The 19148-nt window shown below is 42.4% G+C and overlaps 2 protein-coding genes across 2 annotated transcripts in view; one reads left to right on the top strand and one right to left on the bottom strand.

The window, feature by feature from the left end:
* Positions 1 to 14897, top strand: part of LOC137415320 (membrane metallo-endopeptidase-like 1) — a 176668-nt gene extending 161771 nt beyond the window's left edge. Inside the window, exons 22-23 of the mRNA XM_068100906.2 lie at positions 10230 to 10306; positions 10436 to 14897. Of these exons, the coding sequence (XP_067957007.2) occupies positions 10230 to 10306; positions 10436 to 10535 (177 nt within the window). The 3' untranslated portion in view covers positions 10536 to 14897. The remainder of the gene's footprint in view (positions 1 to 10229; positions 10307 to 10435) is intronic.
* Positions 1 to 19148, bottom strand: part of LOC137415321 (uncharacterized) — a 189520-nt gene that overhangs the window by 110874 nt on the left and 59498 nt on the right. The gene's annotated exons all lie outside the window — the stretch shown is intronic.

A 19148-nucleotide genomic window follows, 5' to 3' on the forward strand; every position in this document is an offset into this window, starting at 1 on the left:
ACTCTCTCTTCCTCATATGTGGCGACTTCAACTGTCATCATGCCAGCTGGCTGGGTGTGGGTTCCTCTCTCACCAGCCATGGCACCACAGCAAAGGACTTCTGCAACTCATTGGGACTGACACAATCTGTCAATTTGCTGACCCGGATCTCAGTCAATGGAGTATCTTCTCTTCTAGACTTGCTTATGACAAACTTCCCTGCAAATGTCTGCTGCTCTTCTTCTGCCCCAATCGGTTCATCTGATCATGTGCTTGTTAAAGTGGACATATCTCTGGCCATTCTCAGAGAGCCTCCTCAGCGCCCACGAGTCTGGCATTTCACTCAGGCTGACTGGCACGGTCTGCAAGCAGCCATCAATCATCTGGACTGGTCTCCCATCTCCACTGCCTCTGACATCAATTCTTCCTGGGAATTCTTCCAAAGCAAACTGCTCACTCTCATGCACAGATTTATCCCATCTCGTCTTCAGTTGTCTTACCCTTCCTCCCGTCCATGGTACACTGAATCTTGTGGTGAGGCAGTTGCCCTGAAACAACTTGCCTTTGCTTCTTGGAAGGCAAATCCAACTGAAGGCAATCTCAGTTCCTTCCACCAAGCCCGGAACAAGTGTGTGTCTACCCTCAGGAGTGCCAGGAAGCACTATCTCTCCACACTCAAGATTGAACTCTCAAACCTGTCTCCTTCCTCCAAATCCTGGTGGCGTCTGATCAAATCCGTTTCTGGTGTTTGTTCCCCCTCAATCCCCTCCCTTACCTCAAATGGCTACACAGTTGACACCGCACGTGACAAATCCGAATGCCTCAACTCTGTGTTTGCCTCAAAATCTTGTGTCCCAAACCCATCTCTCTCTGTTCCCACCTTACCCAGTCGAACCCAACTGCTCCTGGACTCTGTATCCTTCTCTCCTGAGAAGGTGGAGAAGTTTTTGTCAAACCTCGACTCTGATTCTGCAACTGGACCAGACGGCATCAGCCCACGGGTCCTAAAATGCTGTTCTGCCGCTCTATCTCAGCCTCTCTCTGTTCTTTTCACCCTCTCTTTTGCTCAAGGTCATCTGCCAGCATCTTTGAAATCAGCAAACATTACCGCTTTACACAAAAAAGGTGCAAAAGCAGTTCCTTGCAACTACAGACCAATCAGCCTGCTCCCAATTATCAGCAAAGTCATGGAATCCATCATTGCTTTGGATATCAAATCCTTCCTCTTCTCCAATGGCTTGATCTCCGATCATCAAATTGGATTCAGACCAGGTCATTCTACTCTGGACATGTTGCTTCTGCTGTCTCAACAATGGATGGAGGTCCTCAATGCCAAACAGGAAATCAGAGCTGTCTCACTTGACATATCACGTGCCTTCGATACGGTCTGGCACCCAGCTCTGCTCACCAAACTCTCCTCCTATGGTATCCATGGAAATCTCCACTCATGGCTTGCGGACTTCCTCTCTGGTCATGAGCAACGTGTGGCCCTGAATGGATTTCTCTCATCTCCCCTTCCTGTTCTGGGCCCTGTGCTATTTCTGGTCTTCATCAATGATCTTTCCGACTCTCTGGAAAATCCTCTCTATCTCTTTGCTGATGACTCCACTCTCTGCCGCTCCATTCCTCATCCCTCAGATCGGCAGTCTGCAGCCTCCTCACTCTCTGCAGACCTGGACAAAATCACAGACTGGTCAAACAAGTGGAACATGTCTTTCAATCCTGACAAATCTCACACTCTTACTATGTCTCTCCGAAAAGACTGACTGGAAAACCCTCCCATCTACTTTCTCAACAATCCTCTCCAAGAAGTTCTGTCGCTCAAGCTTTTGGGTCTCACTATCTGCCATGATCTTTTTTGGGAAAACCACATTTCCAAGCTGGCCTCCAAAGCCAGTCGCTGACTGGGCATCCTCCGTCGTGCGAAGTCCTTCCTTGGCACACCTGAGCTCCTTGTTGTAAAAATCAGAGATACAACATTGTCTCAGATCATGAGTTTAATCTGAATCGATCCCTAGCAATACCTGTGAAGAGAATCAGCAAATATCATATCAGTAGTCAGCATTAAATCTGAATCAGTAATGGGTTTACAATCGAGCACAAGCAAGCATTGAACAAAGTGGTTGTACGTACCATTTAATTATGCACCTACGTAACACACAATAAATGTCACAGGAATGATCGCTGCGCTGAATGTCCGAGATCTTTATAACTGCCGCGCAGCGGACAAATGTCGCATGACACCTGGGTTCAGACTGAGACACAATTTCACGACACTCCTCACCACATACAAGGCTTTCATCCGCAGCTCAATGGAATACTGTTCCCGCCCTCTGGGCCGGTGCTCCTGCCTCACACCTGGCTCGGCTTCACGCTGTTGAAACCAAAGCTTTCAGAATCATTGGAATCTCCTGCGATGAAGCTAACTCCGAGGGCCTTTCACTCACTCACCGCAGGCAGGTTGGTGGTCTTTCTGTCTTCTACCGACTCCTCTCCCGCCTTGCTCCCCCAGCTCTCTCTGTGCTCTGTCCCCCCAATATTCCTTCAGGTCGCACAAGATCTGCCAGCAACCCTCTTATGGTTAAACTGCCAAAATCAAGACTCTCTACTCACCTTCACTCTTTAATTCCCCTTTTCTCCCGCCTCTGGAACAAACTCCCCCACTCCCTTCAATCCCACTCCTCCCTCCAGGTCTTTAAAACAGCTGTTCACCACCATCTCTTATCTTCCCCCATCCAAAACCTTGATCTTTTAGACCCCCGCTAATTCACCCCAGATACACCTTTTTGAAATCCCAACTTCTTTCCTGGAAATCCTTGCAGTGTTCATATGTTTTATATCTCTCCCACCTCCCCCCAAGCCCTCTCCCTCCCACATTTCTCTCGATGTCCCTGCTCTCAAATGTTGTGTTTGTGTCCTTCCCCCTCTGTCCCCATCTTGTCTACCGCTCCCCTTATTTTTTGTGTTTTACGTGTCGGTTTGACTTTTTGTGTGATTAATGTTCGCTCTTTCACGAGCCTCGATCTTGTATACAAAAAAAAAAAATTCTCTCTACATAATGTGTATCTTATAGCACCAGCTAGTGGGTTGCCAGTATTACAAGTCATAACCACAGAAAATCATAGAATTAGGGGAATTATCATTTGTGTGTTTGTTTGACTTTTCTGCACCCCTGAACTGCTGCGTGAAATGAGGTGAAAACTGCTGGTTGGACTTCGGATGTGTACGGGATGGATGAAATGAGTTGGAAACTGGTGGTTGTACTGGGGATGTGTATGGGATGGATGAAATGAGTTGAAAACTGGTGGTTGTACTGGGGATGTGTACGGGATGGATGAAATGAGTTGAAAACTGGTGGTTGTACTGGGGATGTGTATGGGATGGATGAAATAAGTTGAAAACTGCTGGTTGGACTTCGGATGTGTACGGGATGGATGAAATAAGTTGAAAACTGGTGGTTGTACTGGGGATGTGTACGGGATGGATGAAATGAGTTGGAAACTGGTGGTTGTACTGGGATATGTATGGGATGGATGAAATAAGTTGAAAACTGGTGGTTGTACTGGGGATGTGTATGGGATGGATGAAATAAGTTGAAAACTGGTGGTTGTACTGGGGATGTGTATGGGATGGATGAAATAAGTTGAAAACTGGTGGTTGTACTGGGGATGTGTATGGGATGGATGAAATTAGATGAAAACTGGTGGTTGTACTGGAATGTGTACGGAATGGATTAAATGAGTTGAAAACTGGTGGTTGTACTCGCGATGTGCACGGGATGGATGAAATGAGTTGGAAACTGGTGGTTGTACTGGGATATGTATGGGATGGATGAAATAAGTTGAAAACTGGTGGTTGTACTGGGATGTGTATGGGATGGATGAAATAAGTTGAAAACTGGTGGTTGTACTCGGGGTGTGCAAAGGAAGCTTTCAGGTTGCAAAAAAATATTCATACTCCCAGAGGTAGATAAAATTTGCCATGCCACACACGTGTTAATATTACCATTCATAGAGAACACAACAAAGCAGAGACGCTGAAGTCTGATGAACATCGTGAATATCAATTTGCCAAAAAAGAAAAATTATGCTCCCTGAAGTGGTGGTGGAAGCCGGTATTACAAGTGGTAATACAATACACCATAGACGACTCAAAACTAGGGGAATGAGGATTAACCCATCTGTAATAACAAGGTATTTGATAGATTGATACAATTCAGACGTGAATAGTATTTGAAACAGCTTCAAACACAAAACGTTGTTTCAATTGACAACGCAAACTATATGTCACATATCTCTTCTCTCTATATTATAAAAGAAAGTTTTTGTTTGTTTGTCTGCGCAAGCTGATCTCCTGAACGGTGAAAGATAGGAGGAAACCTCTAATACCAAAAAATGTCGGGATGGGCCCCGGGAAGGTTATAGGCTAGGTGGCGAGGCCGGTCGAGGCCCACCTCGGCCGAGCTGGGCCCATTTCACAATTAAAAGCTGAGCTGAATTATAGTAGTCATTCTTCTACGGCCGCAAGTAAAAGCTGAATTATAGTAGTAAATTCATTCAAAATGAACCAAAAATGTCAGGATGGGCCCGGGAAGGTTATAGGCTATGTGGCGAGGCCGGTCGAGGCCACATCGGCCAGGATGGGCCCATTTCGCAATTAAAAGCTGAGCTGAATTATAGTAGTCAATCTTCTATGGCCGCGAGTAAAAGCTGAATTAAAGTAGTAAATTCATTCAAAAATAACCCGGGCAACACCGGGTGATTTCAGCTAGTATTCAAAATTTAAACAGTTTTGGACAAAATAGGCTTGCAGAGTGGACCTTGGAAGGCCTAAAAATATGGCTGTGACACAGAAAAACAGGTACTGTAAAGGGTGTACTGACGTCACTTGCCAGAAGCCAATGAGAGTGCACCTAGACTTGCACAGCAAATCAAAGTCTTGCGATTCGTCGCCAGGCCACTGGAAGCGTAGTTCATGCTTGCTTTATTATCTGTGCATTTATCGATGTCAATAACGAAACGGAAGGAGACGGAAGTCAATAACGTCAATAACGGAAAGGAGATGCAAAAATGATGCATTGGATTTTATTTTATTATATTTTTATTATTATATTTTTATTATATTATATTGATGATAATACATTAAACCCTCTAACAAGAAAGGTAATAATAAACGTGTATAGGTACTGTAAATGCAAAAGTGGAAAGCTTGAATAGTGAGGTTGCATTGCTGGTTTGACTGGGTTGTAGAAGGAAACAAGACTGATAGTCTAGCTACGGCATAGCCGGGGCTTGTTCGATACTTCAGTTGAAGAGGAGAGTATGACCTGGGTGGGGATACCATTTAGCAATTCGCAAATAATGTAAGTATTCAATTTTTTTCAGTAAATTCCACATTCCTGTACCACCTTCAATCGAACGTCAGGCATTGGCAGCAGGTTCGTGAAGGACATGGACAAAAAACGTACCGTCTAAATGTTGCTAAATCCAGTTAATGGTGAAACTGCAAATGGAGAATCCGCGAATGTCATGGATGGAAACCCTTACGTCATTTCCTCATTCTGCTTTAAACTCAATATGTCGATATTTTCATTCCAAACAGCATCATTCATCATTCAATCACAAATTAATACTATCTTACTATAATTCACCAAATGTCCACCCGTCTGTCTATCTGTCTGTCTGTCTGTTCGAAGGTACCGCAAAAACGGCTGAACCGACCGCTACAATGTTTTGGGTGGGTAATCCTAGGACTCCCTGGGGTGAAATAGGCTATATTGTTTTCCAAGTTTTCCAATTTTCCAGTTTTTCCAAACACGATGGAATAATATTTACCGATATGAACAGTGATGTGGCTTTTGTTGAAATTCTACATACCAGGAGAGAGTAGATCGACTCCTGACGAACTCTTCCTATATAAACGTGCGGCTCCGAAGTAACACGGCAGCGTGTGCAAAGCGACTGAGAAACAGGTGTAGCCGCCGCTTCCGTGTTACAGATTCGGTGCGCACTCTTCACGCATAAACATGCGACTGAGAAAGATGTGTAGCGGCCGCTTCCATTTTGCAGAATTCAATCTTTTTTCAAAATGGGTGAAATGTACTGTTTAGATTTTGATGATTTGCATGTGATATGACTCAATGGATGTTTATATGAATCGTTTAAAATTTAAAAAAAAACCTTCAATTTCTGATATTTTGCCTTTTCATTTGGGCTTCCCAATTGAAGCCCCACCCGTAGGGCAGGTACCGCTGCTAGTAGTATTAATATATCAAAATATAATGTTAAATCACGATTGTATCGAGATATTATCAAACCAGCGAACTGTCATCATCTGTTCACTTCCGGATTCGGGAGCAAGGTCCGTGTTGATCGCATTTCAAAATCATAATTGTATTGAGGAATTTATGAATCCTCCGACCTACCTTGCGACACCCGCTGGGACCCCAAAATGTTCCACAGAAGGTTATTATATTTCCTTTTTGTAAAATATTCAACTGTAATGGTTACTAACCACTGTGCCCCTGTCATGTGACCAGATCCTCAGCTCTGATTGGTGGACATTTGTGAGGGATATACATACATGTGCATAGATACATACATACCTACATACATACCTACATACCTACATGCATACATACACACATAGATACATACCTACATACATACTGTCGCATTCCTAGCGATTAAAATCTTTCCAAGGTACCGATAGCCGAACAAGCTGTTACTCCGAAGCGTTCGGTTCAAATGTATGGCGGAGTTAATACATGCTGGGGGGGGGGGGGGGTGGAACGGAGGGGGAGGGGAAGAGGAGGAGGTGGAGAATGCTCAAGAGCACTTACCTGCACAGGTCCCACCGGCAGTCCTCAAACATGCAGAAAATAACTCGCACGATACGGATTTCAAATGTACAAAAGGAAACAGGTTTATTAAAATAAATGCCGGAAACAAAGAAACGCACGATAAACTAAATTCCTAAATGGGACGTCCCCACAACCAGACACAAACACAGACGAAGGATAAAATAAATGTTATATAACATAAAAGTGTGTGGTTGGCACTTAGCTTTCTTTGCTCGGCTTGAACCCCCGTCACGAGTCGTCCAGGCCCCGTGTCCCTTCGTGGGAAATGCACGCCGGTTGGCGCCAACTAGTGGCTGAAAAGGTCAGCCTCCGCCAGACCCTGCTTTCCTAGTTGTGTGTCGTTCTTCCGACCATCCAACCTCCCGATATTCCCGCTCCGGAGGGCTCGAAACTCCCGGCCATTCGATGTTGCAGAGGAAATGAACTATCCCGCTGGTGCCGACACACAAAACAAGGAGCGAACCCAAGAACGAATCCATGAACGATTCGTTCCCCCAGGAGCCAGTGAATGAATCACGAACAAGAGAGAATCTGTCCATGGCACGGCCGAAAGACAATGAACCAAGCCCGGCGAATGATGCCAAGACGAGGAAACGGCCGATCAATCCACTATCCAGCCAGGAGAGAGCCGTCCACGATCCAGCAACCGAGAGCCGATGTTAGGATCACCAGTCTTTTATAATCCATCCCCTGATGTCATCCTCATCCTAATCCAACCAGTACGTGCCAACTCGCCAGCTCCAGAACGTTCTCGCTGACGTCATCCTTCCACCAATCCCCGAGCGACTCGCGCTCCCTCTAACCAATCATTGCTCTTGGGGGCATGGCCCCACGGACCTGCCTGCTTCGATGTTGCTATCCAAGTTGGTGTTATCAGCCATAGCGCTCAATGTCCTGCTTCCGGATGTTTTATTATTTAGTGCCATTAAATGCGCAATTCGAACTAGTGCCTAATGTGGTGGCATCAGGGACATAGGGATAAATCACAGAGGGAACAACATACAAGGAATGAATTAACATAAACCCTGAGCTAAATAACATGCCCCGCCCCCTCGTGATAGGGACGAATATACAAGCTTAATCCAAACACACGGTCTAAAGAAGTACTTATTATATCAAGGTTTCTACATGACATTCGGAGCACCCACCTATACAAATCTACCTTGACTAACGTATCCTTACCCCCACAAACATAACAATACATAGATATATAACTACATACATACCTACATACAGTAGATAAATACATACCTACATGCATACATACATAGATACATACCTTCATTCATACATACAGTCACGTGAAAAAGTAAGTACACCCCATGTAAAGTTTTGACTCTTTCAACATATTTCAACATACAGCTATTTGATCTTCATTTCAACAATATTGATAGATAAAGGTGATATAATACAACAAATATCATGAAACATTTACATTTTGTAGTCCATTGTATAATTTAAATAAACAAATGCAAATTTTGCATGTGGAAAAAGTAGGTACACCCTTGGCTCTAATAGGTGGTGTTTACCCTTTGGCAGAAACAACCTCAAGTAGGCGTTTCTTATAACTGTCTACCAGTCTCTTACATCGACTGGAAGAAATTTTTGCCCACTCCTCCATGCAGAAGTCTTTCAGCTGTGCGATGTTTGATGGGTTTCTTGCATGCACAGCTCGTTTCAAATCCCCCCACAACATCTCGATGGGATTTAGATCCGGGCTTTGACTTGGCCATTCCAGAACCCTCCATTTCTTTCTTTTCAGCCATTCCTTGGTGGATTTATTGGTATGTTTAGGGTCATTGTCATGTTGCAAGGTCCACCTTCGGTTGAGCTTCAACTTTCTGCAGATGGCTTCACATTATCCTCAAGAACCCTCTTGTACAATGAAGAATTCATAGTGGATTCTATGATGGTGAGCTGCCCAGGCCCTGATGCAGCAAAGCTGCCCCAAACCATAATATTTCCACCACCATGCTTTACAGTTGGTATCAGGTTCTTGTGGTCAAATGCTGTCTTTGGTTTTCGCCAAACATGTCTTCTGGTACTGTGGCCAAATAGCTCTACCTTCGACTCATCTGTCCAGAGCACATTGTTCCAGAAGTGCTGGCCTTTGCCGAGGTGTTCCTTGGCAAACTTTAGTCTTGCCCTGATGTTCTTTCTGGACAGCAAAGGTTTCCTCCTGGCACACCTCACATGTAGATCAAATTTGTGCATCCTCTTTCTAATGGTAGACTCATGCACTTTGACATGAACAGTGGCAAGAGCTACCTGTAGGTCCCGTGATGACATTCTGGGGTTCTTAGAGACTTCTTTCAGCATCTTGCGGTCTGCTCTCGGGCTGAACTTGCTGGGGAGGCCTGGCCTGAACAAGTTGGCAGTTGTTTTTGAATCTTCTCCACTTGTCGATGATCTTCCGGACAGTCGAATTATTGATTTCAAATTGTTTGGAGATCTTTTTAAATCCCTTCCCAGACTCGTAGGCATCTATAACCTTCTTTCTGAAGGCCTCTGATAGCTCTTTTGATCTAGGCATGGTGACGCCGCACACTTCAACAACAAAGAGCAAACCAAACTAAATGTCTGAGGTTTAAATAAGACAGGTTCCTCCAAGATCCTCTCTAACAATGTTCTAATCATTTGCACCTGAGCTGGTGCACCTGATTCTAATTTTAGGTATTTGAAGTAGTGATAAATGTAGGGGTGTACTTACTTTTCCACATGCGAAATTTGCATTTATGTTTATTTAAATTATACAATGGACTACAAAATGTAAATGTTTCATGATATTTGTTATGTTGTATCACCTTTATCTATCAATATTGTTGAAATGAAGATCAAATAGCTGTATGTTGAAATATGTTGAAAAAGTCAAAACTTTACATGGGGTGTACTTACTTTTTCATTGACTGTACATACATACATACACCGGATGGACAGACAAACATTGTTCCAGATGGCATTGACCTCCAGGCTACACTGTAAAAAAGCCGAGAGGACATCCTACAAAGACATGGATTGAAACCGTCAATAAAAGCATGGAATGTTCAAGTTTGCACCAACCTGATCTAACAGATAAATCCTGATGGAAGAATGTCATAATTCTAACAAACTTCTGAAAAAGGGGAAATAATGTGGGATAAAAGGGTCAAAATCTCTATGAAGAACAGAGTTCAGCTAATGAACTGGGTCGTCAGAAAATTTATCAACCGATTTGAAGTTGATAAGGTTCTTACTTTAGGTAAACAACTACTTCAAGTTGTCCAATTAAGATAAATTTTAGTGTAGGATGTTATAGAATTAGTATAATTTACAAAAGCCTTAAAATGTTAATACAATACTTTAGGAATAGCTCTTGCTTTTGAAAAAGACTGTGTATGTGTGTGTGCAGGTATGGTGTAGTTCATACAGACCCGAGTATGCCAGCAACTCCATTAAAACAAATTATCACTGCCCTGGAAAATTCAGGTTTGATTACTCATAAATAACCGATTCAAACAAAACTTGTATCTTTTTTTTATTTGATGCTTTTTAAAGTGAAATGTGTTTGAAGCTGTTTAATCTCCTCTCAGAAAACGAATGTACTCTTTGTTGCAGGGTACTGGGTGTCCTTCAAAACTTTCCTGCTTTTTCAGAGGCGTTTGAATGTAAAGAGGGTGACTTTATGAACCCCAAAGAAAAGTGTCACGTATGGTGAGAGAAGACAGCAGCACTTTTAAAGAAGCTTTCTGATGCTTCTTGAAGCTGTTAGCAAAGCAAGAGTTTATATAAATGACACATGAGCTGTAGTTATATGCTCACGTGTACATTGTCAAATGTGAATCAAGAATTTGTTCTTTAACGGTGAACAAAAGTTACAAGTATTAGCTTTCAAGACACTTTACCAAAATTCACCGCCCATCGAAAGAAACATTCCGTACTCTTCTGGCCTTTTCCATCATCCTGCTTTTGTGAATTTGCTACGTTTTTAAACGGAAACTGGTACACTCTTGCCCATGTGAAAACATTGAACAAAAGCTTTGATGATGATTCTTAAGACTGTTACATAACTTCTCATGGCCTTCACGGTATAGCACCAACTTGTGACTATACGTTATATTAAACAAGCCACGAATTGCTCAATGACTAACAATTTCATAACAATGCATATAGTAGTTAGTTACTTGAAAGTAAAAATGTCCAAAGTTCATGTGACCCACAGCGGGTCTTCCTTGGGGTAACATGTTTGAAGTTAGATTGGTTACAAGTAATGTGCGTTTTCACAGGGTAGGGTGTCCAACTCTATTAATTAACGAGATGACTGACATACAATATTTTTTTCTAGAATTGACACATTTGCACAAATAATACACAAGCAGGAAATGATTCCCCTCACGCCCATCACCTCGTCCCGATGCTCCAAACTCGTACTCTTTTCTCTTCCATTACTAACAATATGGTCTCTGGTCTAACAGTGGAAGCCTCTGGTATAGCATTAAAAATCTCTCCTTACAGGTTGCTCTGCTTATCCACATATTATCTGCTTACTATCTTCCAAATTACCAGTGAGGTTCCTTTCAGAGAGAATTCTTGATTCTCATCTGACATTTCTCTCTTACACTTCTCAGGCCTACCTACTTCCCTGGTGGTGGCACCACTGTCTTCATCTACCACAGCAAGTGTATGCTCTCGCCTGACACTTCCTCGCTCACTGGAATATATCGGGCTCAACATACCCGTCCATAACAAGGTCACTGCCCAGTCCCCGTTCCTCAACCCCCACTCTAACACTCCATGTACTCCTCACTTTCTTTCAAGATGGACCTGTTGGCATGCCAGTCATCTGGGTATCAGAAATGGTACAGAACCTCTTGGGTAAAGATGCCAAGGCCTTTTATGAAACATTGGACCTGATGTAATCATTGCATTTTCCAGCACAGATATCCACAAATCGGTAATCTTCTCTATTGGAGCCGGTAATGACCAACTTTCTATTGAAGCTCTCCTGCTTCTCTTCAGCTCCTCTGATCATATCCTCATTATGAGGATTCAATTTTGGTGACTGCCCTCAGAGAACATACCAACGCACTGTATACTGGCAATTCACATAGGCCAGCTGGCCATTATCCATTATTGTACTCAAGGACTGGTCTCTCTTCCCCTCCGCACCTGATATAATGATTCCTCCCAGGAATACTTTCCCAGAAGCTTGCTCTCTCTCTGATGCAGTTGAATTCCATCCTGTATGCAGCTACCTCGCATCTTGACCTTCTTTTCAGCCATGATGCACAGAGGCTTGTGGTGAGGCCATTGCTTTAAGCAGATCATTTTCTCTTCTTGGAAGGCAAATCTGATTAAGCGATAGCAGAGGTCACTCCACACAGTTCACAATAAGCATATATATTCTTAGGCAAGGCAGGATACATCATAGGTTCATATTTAAAACAACTCTCTAACCAGTCTGCTTCTTCCAAGACCTAGTAGCAACTGGTGTAGTCAGTCTCTGCTGGATGCGTTCCCTTCACTAATCCCATCTCTGCAGATGGTTTAACAGCAAATTTTGCATGTGACAAGGAAGAATGTTTAAACTTGGTATATGCTTCTAAAGCTTGTCTGAATCGATCTTTTCCAAAGCCTCTTTGTCCTTCCTTACTGCCACTTGGGCATTGAGTGTTCTATCTGAGAAAGTCTCCTTGGCTACAGACTCTGGTGGCATCAGTGGACATGTTATAAAACCTGCTGCTTCCAATTAGGCATCTCCTCTGTCGAACCTGCATTGAGCTAAGGCTCTTCATCTACTGCATTTAATTATGCAGTCTCTGCACGATAGTAAGTAGTTCAACATTCCAGTGTCAGAGAGACAACAGCTGCATTACACAAAGCAGACCTTGAAAAGATCAGAAACTGGTTCAATATCTGCAGGAACATGAATATTAAATCCCGGCAAGTCCCACGTGCTCACGGTTTCTATATACGAGTATCATCATGAAAAAACAACTTTCTACTTCTCTGGAAGAAGTTCATTCCCTTTAATTATTGGGCCTCACCATAAGCACATGACGTCTCCTGAAAAGTTCACCTTTTCAACCTGGCCATTAATGCCAGCTGAAGACTGGGAATTTTTGCACCAAGCGAAGTCCTTCCTTGGTTCTGCAGAACTTTTCTATGGCATTAGTTTGAAGCAAAATAAAGAGTTGCTCTCCCTTGTGAGCTGGTGCATCTGCATGCCGCCTGGCGCTCCTGGAAGCCATGCAGGCTAAAGATGTGAAAATCATCAACATCATCTATCAAGGAAATGTTGCAAAGTGCTTATTGCTCTTTCACCATCAACTGATTAGTGGGCTTTCAGTCTTCTACAATTTATAATCCAATTTTGCTACCCCTGCTTTTCAGCAATCGGCCCTGCCCGAGCTCAACCAGGATCATCCAGAAACTCCCTCTTTGTCAATCCTTTCAATGTCCAGACTTCTTACTCACCAGCATTTCTTTGTCCCTATCTTGCCCACCTGTGGAATTTCCTCCCTGTTGCATGTTCAATTATTCCTCCCTCCACTGTTAAAGTTGCGAGTTAATGCCATCTCATGTTATCTTCTTTATTCCCGCTAACCTCCTGTTGATATATCATATGTCTCACAAAACAATAATCACAGAGGAATGTTAGTTACACCAGTCTTTGCAAAATTTGTTGCACACTCGACCTGTTGTCATGAAAGCTGGGGTCAGATTTGGCCAACATCTGCAGACTGCCATTTTGACTGTGGCTTTGAACAGAGGTCCCACCTGCATGACCATCGATGCGCCACCGATGAGGAACTACTGACTACTGACTAAAGCAACCAAGCCGTGGCTGAAAGAGCAATCTTAAACCCTCTATCTAATGGGCATAGACAGCAAGAATAACAAATGCAGAAAGTACATCCAAGTCAAAAGACACTTTATTGAAATTACTTAAAACTGGTGTCTTGGGGTCTTTGGAGTATCTTAATCTAAGAAGTTTTTAACACCACACATTTTTACAGGTCTCGTATGTATCGACATCGGACATTTGCTTGTTCCCTTCTGCTCTTGCATCAGTTAAAACCCCTACATCCTGCCGTTTTGCTCTTTCTACGAGCCTTAACTTTGTATTTTTTTTTTTAGTTCATCCATGTTTTCCCAATGGGATACAAATACACTCCAATAGTTGATGATACACTACATTAAAGATAGACAAGGTTAATTGAAAATGGGTACACAGGCAGTCAGAAAAGGCATTCTCATTGAACAAAAGGAATGATACACTCTGACCAGGAAATGAACCGACCAGCAAGATAATGGATGAAATAAACACAACGTTGATTGAGGTATGTTAACTTCATAAGTTTTTGCTCAAACGAAGAGTTAGCGCCGGAAAAGTCAACTTCCCTTTGCTTCCCATGGTGTTTAGCATATCTCAATGAACGTTCTGTTGATTTCATCCATTTTTATACCTGTCCGCCAACGCAGATTGACAATAACCTTCACGACATGTAAGATAAACCAATAACATCGGAATATATTTTTCAAGTTGTTATGCAACGACAATGCATATGTAACTTTTATGTAAGGGTGAAAGTACTTATACACTATACCAATGCTGATACGTTAGTTTGTCTGATACTTTTCTTACAAAAAGACCTACATCTACCTTCGCATGAAAACAAGACACTCAGTAATATTTATCCTGAAAAAGACTGTTGTATTTGTGCTTTCTATCTGACTTATAAAATAGACTGTTAATGTTTATATGAAAACAACAATCTTTGTGGCTGTTATAAAATACTGTGACATTTGTCTGATTTATAGTTTTGTCAAAACTATCTCGTACACGTACAATGTTGCAGAAAAGTTTTGCTACGCTAATAAATATGCTTTGATTACCATTTCAGAAACAACGGATAATGCGTTATGTGATGCATTGTCAATCATAGTCTCTGAAATCAATCATTTCGCAGCCAAAGCATTTTATATAACGGTGGTTGTTGTGGTTTATGAAACAACATTCTGTAAGCATTTTTATCAGAATTATGCCCTTTCAATAAAGGTGAACACTCTTGAACAATGTTTGCTTTCATACTAAAATACGCCATTTCTGTGTGTCTGTCTGGTGAATTTTTGATGCCAATACATTCTGTCGTAACTTATACAATCTCAACCAAACCTGACAGGATGACGAAGGGTTACACAATTAAGGTTTGTAGTGCATTCATTAACCCCCCCCCCCTCCCCAAGGGGGTTTTATCCCCCCGAGCGAATTTTCTCACCATTGCCGTCAATGGGGTTGCACGTTGAGGTGTATATAAATGTTAAATTAGCTTTATCGTGGCGTATTCCCAAATAAGATTTATTGTGGCGTTTTTCCAAAGATGTTTTTCATAACAAAATTAATGATAATCGCATATTATTAATGTTGTTACAAAACAATATTAATACTAATAATGTTCCACTTCACCAAGGCGTTTTTCCTGCAGTGATAACGTGTATAAATAGCTTATAGCCGGCGAAGCCGGTGTTGTGAATGAACACGTGCGTATGATGTTGAAAAACCAGATTTTGCTGGATCCTTTGAGAATTCCAAGCTTTGACGCACCAAATCACTCAGTGGAGGCCGCCATCTTGCGGATGCGGAAGTATGCATTAAAAATTGCGAAAAAGTTCAATAGGAGTTTGTCTCACCCGTCTTTTTTTGATTCACAATCTTATGCACCTCTAATTTGTAATTAAAATACTTCAAGACCAACCTTGTTCCCCGGGCCCGCATGGGCCCTGGTTATCGTCAACGAAAATCGTCACCAAACACCAGAACCAATGAGATTCGAGCATTTGAAAAAATATTTCAAAAACCAAATCACTCAATGGAGGCCGCCATCTTGCGGATGCGGAAGTATGCATAAAAAAATTGAGAAAAAGTTCAATAGGAGTTTGTTTCACCCGTCCTTTTTTGATTCACAATCTTATGCACCTCTAATTTGTAATTAAAATACTTTAAGACCAACCTCGTTCCCCGGGCCCTGGTTATCTTTAACGAAAATCGTCACCAAACACCAGAACCAACGAGATTCGAGCATTTGAAAAAATATTTCAAAAAAGCTTATTACCGCGTTTCGGAGGCTGAAAACGGCATCAAGTATTCTAAAATTGACGAAGAATTGTTTTTTAGAAATATCGCGGCCTTCGGGGAGAGTTTTTCACGGCCGGAAATATCCTAAATTGAGACGGATTTCACCGAATTAATCAAGAAGAAAATTTTATAAATTTTAATCTCATCCAGAATGCAAATGGTGTCATTTTGAACTTGGTACGGTACCTACTACACCAACCTACGACCAACTACCTATCCTACTGATGCCAGAGTGATGGGTAAAATAGTGGCAAGAGGCTTTGGCTTCGCCGGCTCATTGCGGCTTTGCAGTCGGGTACTCGTAGTTATAATGGTGTTTCCGTGGGAGCAACGGCTTCTACAGGAAGTAAAATATTATAAACCACAAACACGTATGATTATCTTTTTAAACAGTCGCTAATGCTGTTTATAACACTAAATGAAGAAATTTGGAGGAATCCTGACATCTGTGAGGTAAGTTTTACTTACAGAACTGAGCGAAGATCTACTGTGCTCTATATACCCCACAAAGGTTGAATTAATAACACGACCCTTCCTGGCGCTAACATGGGGTTTTTTGTGGCGGCCTTTTGAAACTCGCTCCTGCTGTTTTATACAAAACTGAAAGGGAGGAAGCCTGGGTTGTGCTCATTTACAAAGCAGATAGCTAGCGCTTGCCAAGCCAGCCATTCCTTAACGGTTTTGAATGGAATGCTTGCTCGAATGCTTAAACCACTTGGCGATCTCTCCACAATAAACTAGGTAAATGAACACACACCCAATGTTCTTGATACCCGACCATAGATCGACTGTAATCGATATATCCCAAAGAGGAATTACCCTTCCTGCCACTCCCGTAGTGTACGGGTGTACTAGTAACAAACATCGTTTATGAAATTGGGGATCCATGGGGGAGGAAATTCGTCTTGAGGAAATGCCCCACTGAGTACGGTGAGGAAAGCTGCACCATTGTTATGACGTCGCTGGTACCCAGAGTATCCCCGGACGTGACGTTAGTGACGGCACTTTCCCAAGCTCAGTGGCTGTGTTAAGTGTCTGTCTCATCAGTATGTCCGTGAGTGTGAGTGTGAGTGTGTGTGTGTGTGTGTGTGTGTGTGTGTGTGTGTGTGTGTGTGTGTGTGTGTGTGTGTATCAGCTCTATTATGAGCCTTAGCTCATGTATTTAAAACAAGTACAAAAAGTTTTAATTAAAACAAAAGCCGCGTCGATGTTACACAATGCCTAGATGCAGCTGTGCCTATAACGTCGATGTTATAGGCACAGGACATTCCTATTGATTCGATTACTTGATGTTATTTTTGTGCAAAGTGAAAATATATCTCGGCAATTTCCCATGTGTGGCGACGAATTTTTAATATATCTCGGCATTTTCCCGTCTGTTATTTCAGGCGGTGTATGACTAACCATGCCGTGATTGTAAAAAAATATATCTCGGCAATTTCTCGTGTGTAGCGACACGTGAACGAAGCTATGCTCCTCTCTCCACATTATTGTGACGACGTATAAATTAAATATTTCATCATGACGATTGTCATCAAATGGACGAATTTTTAATATATCTCGGCATTTTCCCGTCTGTTATTTCGGGCGGTGTATGACTGACCATGCCGCGATTTAAACAAAATATATATATCTCGGCATTTTCCCGTCTGTTATTTTGGGCGGTGTATGACTGACCATGCCGCGATTTAAAAAATATATATCTCAATGGACTTGAAGTTACAGGCCTTTGAGAATTCATTTCGTTCTATAAAGGGCAACTTTCATCGGATTTTCTTCCCGTTTTTTTTCAACCAAGTCTAAAACTATGTTAGCGACTGTGAAAAATGAAATGATATATCGAATTTGATTTGAAATAAAACTGTGTGAGAGAGGAAGACACCACGGGCCTACAAAACAGGCCTCAAAGCTATGCGAGTTAATAAAATGGTGGATATTTGTTTATATGCAGGCTCTCCCACAATGGGTGGAGCTTTGGTTCCCAGAATGGGTGGAGCTTTGAGGTTTTGTCTTCTCTGCAAGAACAAGAACAAGAAGAACAAGAAGAAGAACAACAACAGCAGAGGGCACTCTATTAGCAGCGTCTGCGACGCGGCTAAAAATTGTATTGGTGTCAAAAGCAGTGACCAATTTCAAATTAATAGTAGGATACTCCAAATTGCCTTTCATATGATTCGAAAACAGAAATCAGAAAAAACCCAGAAAACAGAACCTTTCAAAAACAGAAATCAGAACTACGCGCATCCTTTGTATGTATCTTAATGGAGTAATGCTCTCACGTGTGGGCACAACACATGTCTTTTCTGCAATCCCTGGGATGTAAAGCTCTCAACAGTAATGGTATCTCCCATGATGAGGTGGAACCACAAGGTCGGTTTCACATTGCAGGCAGGTCAGTGGTCTCTGTTTTATTTTTTAACCACCTCTCCTCCATTCTAGCTCCCTCTGCTGTCTCAGTCCTCTGATCATCCTCAACTCCTCTAGGATATAAATGTTTTTCCAGTAACCTCCTCCTGGTTAAACTTCCGAAATCCATATAGTTGCAAAGAACTAATGGTAAGCATTGGTGGCACAAGATACGGTTGTGTTGGGGCAAAATGTTATGAAGGCCCAAAATGTCAGTGCTTTGTAACCCTTGACGGCAGATAACTTCAACCATTTTGATCTTGTGTTTTTATTCCAATTGGGTCCATGCTTTCCACACACCTCCACTCTTTTCTCCCATTTGTGGAACCTTCCAGAGATAGTTCAGTCATGCTCTTTCCTCCAGGGATTTAAGCATGTGGTGCACCACCATCTCACGTCATCCACAATCCCCACCTGAAATCTCTCCTACCCCCAATAACCCTACCGAACCATCTCTCTTCCCTGCAAGTTACTTTGTTTCCTTCCCTCCTCTCTGTCCCCCTTCCCTGTTATTTCATTTCAATTGCTTGATGTCTCGAACTGTGGCCCAACTGTGCACAACTGTCCGTTCATTGCCTTTTTAGCCACGGTCCCCTCGTTCTACCATGAGCCTCGATCTTGTGTACAAAAAAAAAATCCCCTCCCCGCATACGAAATCCCCCCACCAATTGAAATGTAACTAATTATTGTACTGTATGTAACCTTACGTGATATCAGCAGTGCCTTCTCTGTGAATAGGAGGGAAACAGAAAGTGTAATTATACACTAAAAATCTGACAGATTTTC

This window comes from Myxine glutinosa, chromosome 4 (assembly GCF_964187855.1).
Source record: "Myxine glutinosa chromosome 4, kmMyxGlut1.1, whole genome shotgun sequence".
NCBI classification, from domain to species: Eukaryota; Metazoa; Chordata; class Myxini; order Myxiniformes; family Myxinidae; genus Myxine; species Myxine glutinosa.